The following is a 10,443-nucleotide window of genomic DNA, read 5'->3' as shown; positions in this document are numbered from 1 at the left end:
TTTGGCCTTAGCGTTCTCCCTCTAACTAAGCAAATGTACTGATGTAGTAGCTGGCTCATCAGTAGTGATGTGAAAACAATACAAGGCTGAGAAAGAAAACTCTGAACTCTCCGTTGATGGTCATGTGGCTTCATGCAAAACTCGAAACTAACGAGAATGTCCACATATAGCTTTACAGCAGTATAAAGCAGGCATGCTTCCTGATTTTTTTCTTTTAAAAATATTTGGACTTGGAGGTATCAAATGTGCTTATCTTAGGTCATATCAGTGCTGAGTGGACTGGACACACAAATCAAGGGAAATGCTTGCAGTAAACCATCCTTTGGACCAGAAGAATACTGTGTTAAAAGTGTAAACCACAATGAGAGGAGGATCATGCAAATTCATATGTCTGTGTGTGGGGGGGTGTTATTAACGGCACTGAAATGAATGACACTTGAACACGTATGTCAGAACATAGGTGATTCTTGTACCTACGGAAATTACGTTAGGAACGGATGCCACAGCTTTGTTTGAATTACTGCCCACTGTCGCCCCCAGCTGTTAGGACTGGAACTGTGTTTTAGAATTATGTTTAGTTCCCATAGAAACAGTATTGGCTATGCCATATACCAGCCAAGAGTTTTACAGCTTTACAAAATGCCACACATATCCACCCGTATTAATATTTTTATTGCCATATACATACGGCAAAATAAATAAGGCATTGGCAGATTTTTAATGCTTTATTTCATAACATAGTGTCCATGGTACAAAATCATTAAAATCATCTGTTACAGAGTGAGTACTGGAAAGAGAGATAGAGATAGAGAGAGAGAGAGAGAGAGAGAGAGAGAGAGAGAGTGTGTGTGTGTGTGTGTGTGTGTGTGTTTTGGGGGCGTATTGTCGTTTTCACTCGCAGCTGCTACAACAGTGATTCGATCTCAGACGGATAGCAATGGCTGTGCTATAAGGTATAACGTCCCTGCACTTTGAGCACGGCCAGCATTACCTTGAGCCCAGCACTCTCCCCGTGTTGTGGGATGCTAGCCTAGACCAGCAGCCAGGAGCTGGGAGTGGCCAGGTAATTGACCCTGTATACCTGTTCTCTGCCTCTCTGTTTTACTTCACAGTAGGTTTGCAGGAGGAAGCCTGCGAGCACCTGTAGTGGAATTCAACAGAACAAATGTATCCAACAGGAGCAGAAAATGAAAAACGTTTAAAAGCATATTCACAATTCTTGGCTCATCTTGGAGCATCCGGCCATCGAAAAGTCCACACCATGTACCCGAAAGCGCTCCCTCTTGTGGATATTTGAAACGCCCAGCGTTCCCTGGGCTTTTACTGTATATGTTCATTCCACCCTTACCGTATTTTTATCCTTGTAGAACCACATTTTACTGTGCTGTAAATCTTCACTCAAGATTCACAAAGGTTTATGATTATTTAAAAAGTGATTAAGAAAAAAGAAAAATAGGAACTAACGGGAAGTCATAGCTTTAATAAAAAAAATGACAATGCATCATCAAAACAGGTGTTTAATAAGTTTCCGTCCGGTGTCCCTGTCATGTAGTCTGCTGTAAGCATTCCTGTTGGACACATTTTCACATTATTACGCTTTTTAAATTATTACAATTCGACGAAAACGGCGCTTTTGTTTGCCAACCGAAGGCGATGAAATGGGTTTAGGAGGCAGATTCAAGACGACCCGGATGTTGGGCAGTAACGCGGCAGGCTTGAGCGATCCGAATCCCAACTGGGACAGTTTGAAAGTCCATCTCTGCTCGGAACACGGACCTCAAAATGCAGATCTTAGCAGTGTAGTACTGTCCACCGAAAATGGACGACGGTTTAGTGTCCAATGACGATATCTGTGAGTAAGGTGCATGTTATATGAAATGATTTCATATTGAACCAGGCACCAGATAGCATTTGTTAGAAATGACGAGCGTTTATTAGAAATTATGTATTGTGTGTTTGATTTCAGTCGCTATGTATGCTAGTTTATCGATATTACATTTTCATCATGTTGTATCCGATGGGTAGGTATCGCTCTTTCCATGATTACGCTACAGCCACATACTCAGCGATGGACCTCGAATGGATCTTTCTGTGGTTTTGACTATTTTTGCTTTAAACCGATAACCAGATACATCGACAGGCGTTGTATAAAGGACGTATTCTGTGCTCTATGGTGATTATTACTGGCATATGAACTATCGTGTTTGCTGTTTCCAGTTTGTCGCCAGCCTGACATAAAGAGACTAATGTTTTTGAATATTTCCCCGAAACGTTAGAATTGTCTAGCTATAGCTTCGACGTTTACGTTATAAATGAAATGCAGTTGGTTGCATTAATTTGCAGTTATTACCCATACTGTTACCGAAAGTTGAAGAGAATTCTTTGCTGTACTAACAACTCCGGCCGTTCAGGTACCTATCACCGGTCACCTTTTTGCTACCCACCGGCCTACAGCTTCTGCCCTGATGTTTTACGCTGTGCTGGGGAGCGACTGTCACATATAGCTATTAGGAATGGCGTGTCTTAAAACCAGCACCAAAAATGGGAGAGAAGTAACACGCTTAACATTCATACAGTGCAGGAGCTCTTTTGAGTACCGGGAGCTTCTGGGTCTTGTCAATGCGTTGTTGTTGTTTTCAGTGCTCCGCTCAGAGAAGGCGCTCCACGATGCTGCAAAGAGGAACGACACGGAGAAGATACTGGACCTCATTAGGAGAGGGGTGGACGTCAAAGTTAAGAATGCAGTAAGTGTCCGAGACAACTGCGGCAAATCGGATATGCGCACTGGAAAAGTTTTTATTTACCTTGTCAAGAGCCTTCAGCATGGAACCCTGTGCAAAAAAATCTGCATTTTGTAACAAGGAGCAAGGGCTGTAGTCTAATGCTGCGTAATTTAAAACATTAACTCTTAACGGTTACCTTTTATTGTATGAAGCACTTTGAATTGCTGTTGTTTGTGAAAGGTGCTAGATAATTGAACGTGCTAATTTAAAAAGTGGGGTTAAAAACAGGTTTTAAGGAGCATGTGGAAAATGAAAGGAAACTGGCTCACAGGAAGTCTTAGGCTTCGCATTGTGAGCTCGGTCCTCCATTTGGAAGGCTCTATTGGATCGGTTAAGCACCAGGGCAACGGAAACCCACTGCTTTGCACGCTTATCGCAGGATATGACCCTTACCTCACGTTCTACAACAATAGTGATGTACTGACACCACCAGAGCAAACATCAAGAGAACTTTCTGTTAAGCTGCAATTTGCCTTGATTAATATGAACAGCTCTCTTTGGATTTAATTGTTTTCTTAGAGCTAGGAACAGCTGGCTTATAGGTCAATGTTTGAGTTTCGCCTGGAGCGTGAGTGTGGCTTTCCTGTTTCAGTGTTGTCTGTGCTCTGGGCGCGCGTGCAGGTGGAGCGCAAGGCGCTGCACTGGGCCGCCGGGGCGGGCAGCGAGGACGCTCTGCGTATTCTTTTGGACCACGACACCGAAATGGACGATGCGGACAGTGTATGTACAAGCATCAGATTGGACACCCAGATAGCAAATGAATAGGCTATTGAATCAATGTCATTTAGTTATATGGGAACTCTCTCACTGGGATGTAAAATTTAGCACAAACGCTTGTAATATCGTGTTTTAATAGGTTCCTTGTCATAAGTATTTTAGTTTACAGCATTCAGATGCGCTGCAGTAATAAAGTGAAAAGACAAAAACATTCCTGCTGTTACTTTCAGCTCTGGTACTACATATCCCCCCTGTTTAAAATTGCTAGTAACATTTTAAAATCAATTTTATAATCAATTATGTCATATGATTCCAAAGTGATCAGTGCTGCAAATAAGGTATGTTTTTCAGCATGTATGCCAGGTAAAGCAAGACATTTTTTCATTTTACATTTGTTCTTCACAAATTAGAAAAGGCGATCTATGGCAAAATTAAGGAAATGGACTTACTAATAGGTGCATACTAATAGGTTAACATTAGATCATGATTTATCTGTGCATGGTCTCCCTAACTGCAAAAATAGTTGTGGAAGGGAAAAAGTTGAAAAGATAGTCATAGTAAATAGTGAATAAAACATTGCACTTCCAATCGACCATGTTCACGTTTGAGCTGAAATGTTAGCAGCTACATTGCATGATTGTATATGTGTGTTTGTTCTACAGTTTGGGATGAATGCTCTGCTTTTGTCTGCTTGGTTCGGCCACCTCAAAATCTTGCAGATTCTTGTCTCAACTGGTGCAAAGCTTAACTGCAAAAACAAAGTAAGGCACTCATTATGGATCAGTCTTTTCTTCCAGACTTTTCTTCCACATAAATGTACCCTGTGCCTGTGGTGTTGTGCCTATGAAACTGATAGCATTAACATACACAAGGTGTGAGGGGTTAGCCCATAGTGGTGGGTCATTATTAGGGCATATAATGCTCTAAGTGCATGCTTTAACTAATCCAGTCCTATCATTAGGTGTTTAACAGTATTAAGCATTGAACTGATACATTTATTTAACACACCGTCCTGCATCCTTAGAATGGGCTAAGCCTTCTGCACTGTGCTGCCCAGAGAGGACATGTCCACGTTCTGGAGTACATTATGGAAGATCTGGAGGACGTGCAACTTGATGGTCCTGACAAGGTGTTTATCTGTGTTTTCTTTCTCACACTCCAGTGACCTGCATACAGTACTTATGTATCCTGGAAGAGTGCATATCATTACACAGAGTATTTGTTAACCTTTTTTTGCATTTTGAATGCAACAATATTGGGAATAACCCAAAATCAAGAAAGCATCTGTCAAACGCCTCAAAATAGCATTGCAGTATTTTTTGTCAAATGGGATATTAAGAAAATCGAGATGGTTTTCCTTCACAAATATTTCCATTCTATTGGGCTCTTTATGTTAGCATTCTTTGCCTGGTACATAACACTTCTGGTAAAGTGTTTAATCAGTTAGGGCCACATTATGCAAAAATTCCACAAGTACCAGACACATTTCAGAACAGTATTTTTAGACCTTATAAAATGTTCAGCTTTGTTTGAGCCACCTTCGTTGCCTAGTGACTTACACTCTACAAACACTTAAATTAGCAACACCTACCTTGTACTACAGTTGCTGGTTGCTTTACTAGGCAAACGTCTCTGATAAAGTGCACATTTACAAAGTGTAGCCAGTCACCCTCTACAATCTTCATCACTGGTCAGTTTCTGTGCAAAGGACCACCACTGACCAGATGTTATTTAGGACAATTTGCATCACAGCAGTAACAGCAAATGCAGTTGTTGTGTGGGCACACTGTTGCTTTTGCTCAACATAGATAAACAGAGAATAATGACAATCACACAAACGGCACAGTAAAAATCCCATTAAACAATTCTTAGACATGAGGGAGGTTTGTTGACTCTATTGACAAGGTCTTGTCACCACCCAGAGAAACTTGTGTTACAGGCGTTAAAGCAAGTTTTACTATACCATTATCAGTGTTAAAGACTGTCAGAGACCTTTGTACTATATGGTCTGTTTGCAGATAGTGTATTGAATGTACCATCTTGAAATGTTACTTTACATAGTCATGTCAGGTCTGAGTTGTCAATTTTGATTAGCAAATATCATACATGAAGTTGACAGTAGATGCTTTATTGTTCAAATATAAACAATGGTAAATGATTATATGTCTAATGTAAATATTTCCTAAAGTTTTCAAATAGGACACCATTTGTGTTTGCTAAGAAACCCCTTAAAAAAAACTTTTTTAGAGAATCGTAACGATTTTACAGACTTTATTATGAGTGTCTGGGCCACACAGTTGGCACTGATGAAAAATAGGGATTTATTAGGACTAGCTGTTGGTCCAGCCATCCTCTCTAACCTGTGTCTGTCTTGTCTTCTGGGTCAGTCAGGTAAGACAGCATTTCACCTGGCAGTAGAGCATGGACACCTGGAGGTGACTGAGTTCCTCATTGGCATGGGCTGTGCTCACCACCTGAAGGACAAGGTAAGATTTAGTCTGAAGTTTGCAGCCATCTAGCTAATTAACCTCCATCTGCTGACAGGATGGGGAAGCGTAAAATAAACCATGGGCAGCAAGTTTACAGGCTCATGGTTGACGAGTCAAGGTCCGAAGGCCCTGTTTGCAATCAGGTCTTTAGAAACGATGTTGCAGATAGCAGCATTTGGGAGCTCTGCAGTGGGTCTGGGTCAATGTTACGGAGCAGGAGATTTCAAGTCCAGTCCTGGGGCGCCATTGTGCTGCAGAGTTTCGAGTTTCCTCTGTTGCAGCACATCCGAGCCAATTCATGAAGGATTGATAATGATCTGGATTCAATTAAAAGTACAGGTTCTAAAAAAAATCCATTTTGTATAAGGCATTGTATCTGAAGCCCCTGTGAGGCTTGTTGTTGAATGGTGAACACTGATGTGAAAGCTCCATGCCTGCAGGAGGAGAATACCGCACTGCACCTGGCGGCGAAACACGGCAACGCCGAGGTCTTCCGGAAGGTTCTGGAGACGGCTGAGAGCATCGACGATAGGAACATTGTAAGCGAGTGGCTTTGGCGCCACGCCCATCATGTCCTTTGCTTGAGGCCTGCAGGGGCTGCTTCATTCAACTGCTGGTGTCTCATTCCCACTCCTCTGTGGCCAGTGGAATAGGTGAGATGTGTGTGGCTTTTCGGCAGGATGGCATGACGGCCTTACACTTGGCTGTGGACGGCGGTCACTATGAGTGTGTCAGGCTGCTGGTGGAGGCAGGCTGCAACATCGACGAAATTACCAATGTATGTTGATACGCAAGGAACTGAAAATCTGTAAATATATAAATCGCTATTCCCGACAGACAGTTGTGATCTGCAGCAATTGGAGGTGTTTCAATTACTATAAAGCTTTATGCTGAGGATATTGAGTTATTCCCACAGCACACACTCCATATCAGATGAAAGTGAACTGTAATCCAGATTTACAATACCCTCATCTCCTTTTAGAGAAATATGACTGCCCTCCACTTTGCCGCTCAGCGAGGTTTTGACAGACTGGCCCGGCTGCTAGTGGAGGTTGGTGTCAGTCTGGACTTGGTGGATGTCGTAAGTACAGATGCAGAAGGTTCATTCCTCACACTTCAGTTTACACATACAGTGACACATACTCAGTTGACACAAACAGAGCTTTTGTAGTACAGTGCTAACAGACCTTAGGCAGTGATTATGTTTTTCTTTGTTGGATCTATGAGGTAAATCTACAAATTTTATTAGATTGTATAATTGTAGAATGTCAGTTACATTGTTTAGCTTGGACAGTCTGAAAAATAACTTAGGAAAGCCTCTTGTGATATTCTGTTGTGTGGTAGATTGTATAGTAGATAATGATTATGACCTCAAAATGGAGGTCACCAATTAAAAATACATTCTTCCTTTTTGTTTCTTGCCAGAACCATTCCTCAGCATTACACTTGGCTGTGTTTAACAACTACCCCGAGATTGTAAAAATACTTATTGAAGCAGAAAGTGACCTTGACATTCTTGACAATGTGAGTGTATGCATTCTTTCCTTGCCTAAGCCCACCTCTTTTTAATTTTTATTTTTTTTTAGCAAAATCGAAATAAAACCACTTAGTTTTGTTCAGCATTAATGTTCAACCCTAGGCACTCACTCTCCTTTCCAGAATGTTCTTTCTTCACTCCCACAGTTGAGATCAGGAGGAGCCTTTTCAATGTCACACACTGTTGTTCTGTCTGCATTCCACCTGAAGCAGCTAAAATGTGTCTCCATAGAGGCTTCAGACAGCGCTGCACATAGCAGCAGAACACGGACACCAGAACATAGCCGAGATGATCCTCATCGCTGGAGTCAACCTCAAACTACTTGACAAGGTACGTCTCCGTGTTCCAGCCTAATGCGGCGTCTTTTTTCTTTTTTTACAGATGATTTAATAAATAACGATTATTGTGTTTCATATATTTTCAGCAGGGAAAGACAGTGCTGGATATTGCAGCAAGAGGCAACCACGTCAATGTGGTAGATATGATCATCAAAGCCGATCGATTTTACAAGTGGGAACAGGTAGGGCTGAGCCTGTACCTTCGCATCGTGATTAATGTCCCACATATGCATGAGTAGGAGGGGCCTTGCCCAACATTGCCCCCTCCCCCATGGAGATGTCCCTTTTGCCGTGACTGTACATCGTTTTTACAGGACAACGACTCCAATTCGCTGGTAGGAAGTGCTGTGAGCTTCAGGCAGGACCATCGTCAGGAAACACAGCGCTTCCGAACCATCTTATGGAAGCTAGCCACGAAATACCTGAGGCCAAGTGAGTGGAAGCCACTGGCTCAGCTCTGGCGCTTCTCAGACGCCCACATCCGAGCCATAGAACACCAGTGGACAGGTACGGTGCTACCCTTTAACATGCAGGGAGATTTTGACCAGTAGAAGAATTAAAACGTGCTGCATTCTGGGGGGAAAACAAACAAATCTGGAAATAAACGTGCAACATTGCTGGCGAGCTTTATCCTGCAGCTGTGTGTGTCATCGTCAGGCACAAAAAGCTTTAAGGAACATGGGCATCGCATGCTGCTGATATGGCTGCATGGGGCATTGGCTGCTGGTGAAAATCCTATTAAGGACTTATATGAAGGTCTGGTGGGAATCTCCAGGATGGATTTGGCAGGTGAGGAAGTGTATGGTTTCCCATGATGCATACCTTGTTTGAATGCAATTCCATCTCGCCATTTTGATCTCAGTGATGGCGGGAACTTTTATCCCCCCCGACAGAGCGTGTGCGACGGAAGGCCAACGCAGAACCAACCTCGCCGAAGAAGTGCGCTATGATGTGAAGGATTTTGGCGTTTGGGAAACGACCCACGCTGGCTGCTCCGGTCAGGGTAGTGTGTTGCAACGGCTGCTACAAAACGAAGCTCAACCCTGCGAAATACAATCCAGAGACCGATGTGTGACAGAATGTTTGACACCCTCTTCCGCGTCTTAGAGGGCTACAACCCTCTGTCTGTCAAGATTTATAAGATTCTGGAAATAGAACTGCACAACCTGTGTTTCAAACTCAAGGGTCTTTTTATATTAATTTTACCTATCACTTACTAAGTCTGTTTCATTACATAGATGGTTTTTGTATTTGAAAGAGGATTTTGTGTGCAAAATGCATAATTGTATCATCAGATTGCTGTTTTTTTCCTGAGAAAGTTGTAGTGAGCACTGTTGTGATTTATTTTTATCTGTGATCTATGTATAAACACAAAGTTAAACAATGGTATGATTTCACCTGCCTGAATTAGCGGGAAAGTGTGTTTAATTGCTGAAATATTTAATTAAGCCTTTAAAGCAAAAATCAGCATATTCTCTTTTTGAGAAGATCAGCTTGTCACAGACAAGTTACAGAACACCCAGAAAATGAAACTATGATCCAATTTTTTGTGGATGATACTTGAGTTGCATTTTAGCTGATGCGAATGTCCTGATTCCAGCTTTAACACATTGTGTTCACTGTGTGTATGTATGTATATATGTATGCATTATAATTTAAATCAACAACTACATTATTTTTTACAATACAAATAAATAGTTGTTAAAAATCCTGTTTTCTTCTATTCATTTATTTGTTTACATATGCAGATAGTATCAACTTTTACGGTCAATTATTTAGGAATGATTTCAGTTCAAATGGGTCAAAACTATTTAAACCAGAATTTGCTGCTGTGATGGGAGAGTACATCAGTGGAAAGAATGAAAGAAGAGACTTTTAATGTATAATAATGCAAAAATGTAAATGTGCTGTCAATTGTGATTTTTACACCGCAATCGAAATTTGTCCTCCGCTTTTAACCCATCTGTGCAGTTAGAACACACACACACTAGTGATTACTAGGGGGCTGTGGATCACACGTGCCCAGAGCGGTGGGCAGCCCTAGCCCGGTTGGGGTTAGGTGCCTTGCTCAAGGGCACCTCTCATGGCCTCAGGTCTGGGAATCAAACCCATGACCCTCCAGTCACAAGACCAGTTCCCTACCACCAGGCCATGACTGCCCCACAGTCATGGCCCCACACTTTTATGTAAACTAGTAGTAATGCAGTAAGACAGGTTTCTTGTTCCAGAGCCAGAGCCTTGTTCTCAGCACCCTCCTGTCCTGATGACATATAAACGATGACTGGAGATGCACTGAGAAAGACCTGAGCAGCAGCTTTTTGAGGTGTGGGTGCAAGTGAAGAGAAGAAGATACTGGGAGGTTCTGCACCTGCACAGCAGAAGTCTGGATGATTTGGAGAGGAGTATTTGGAGAGAGACTTAAGTCTGATTTTATAATGACCACGTTTGATTCTGTTGTGGGATATATTGAGGAAACTTTTCTGGAATAATTAAGCTACTACACTGTAAATTAGCTAATAGAATGACAGAGCATTAATACTTTGTTAAATCGTACTTTTAAAGGCTCATGAAAAATTTAA

At 41.9% G+C, this 10,443-nt stretch overlaps 1 protein-coding gene across 2 annotated transcripts; it reads left to right on the top strand.

The window, feature by feature from the left end:
* The first annotated feature begins 1,523 nt into the window (after positions 1–1,523).
* Positions 1,524–9,529, top strand: ankdd1a (ankyrin repeat and death domain containing 1A). 2 transcript variants are annotated; one of them, XM_077024879.1, is made up of 15 exons: positions 1,524–1,852; positions 2,641–2,744; positions 3,405–3,503; positions 4,163–4,261; positions 4,525–4,629; positions 5,888–5,986; positions 6,430–6,528; positions 6,669–6,767; positions 6,972–7,070; positions 7,415–7,513; positions 7,758–7,856; positions 7,951–8,046; positions 8,179–8,371; positions 8,522–8,653; positions 8,727–9,529. In XM_077024879.1, exons 1-15 carry the CDS (start codon positions 1,819–1,821, stop codon positions 8,969–8,971), a joined length of 1,701 nt encoding a protein of 566 aa, XP_076880994.1. In that variant the 5' UTR covers positions 1,524–1,818; the 3' UTR covers positions 8,972–9,529. The 2 variants fall into 2 exon arrangements, with proteins under 2 accessions (XP_076880994.1, XP_076880995.1); XM_077024880.1 differs by having other exon boundaries at positions 1,526–1,852; positions 8,758–8,957.
* The last annotated feature ends 914 nt before the right edge of the window (positions 9,530–10,443 follow it).

The sequence above is a fragment of the Brachyhypopomus gauderio genome, chromosome 12 (assembly GCF_052324685.1).
Source record: "Brachyhypopomus gauderio isolate BG-103 chromosome 12, BGAUD_0.2, whole genome shotgun sequence".
NCBI classification, from domain to species: Eukaryota; Metazoa; Chordata; class Actinopteri; order Gymnotiformes; family Hypopomidae; genus Brachyhypopomus; species Brachyhypopomus gauderio.
This window is presented reverse-complemented; position numbering and strand designations above follow the sequence as displayed.

What these genes read in the sequence shown, in the direction of transcription:
- ankdd1a (XM_077024879.1), top strand. Translation starts at nt 1,819, where the DNA reads ATGGACGACGGTTTAGTGTCCAATGACGATATCT. An exon ending in ACCTCAAACTACTTGACAAG is followed by an intron (nt 7,857 to 7,950) that starts GTACGTCTCCGT and finishes ATATATTTTCAG; the next exon opens with CAGGGAAAGACAGTGCTGGA. An exon ending in CTCCAGGATGGATTTGGCAG is followed by an intron (nt 8,654 to 8,726) that starts GTGAGGAAGTGT and finishes TTTTGATCTCAG; the next exon opens with TGATGGCGGGAACTTTTATC.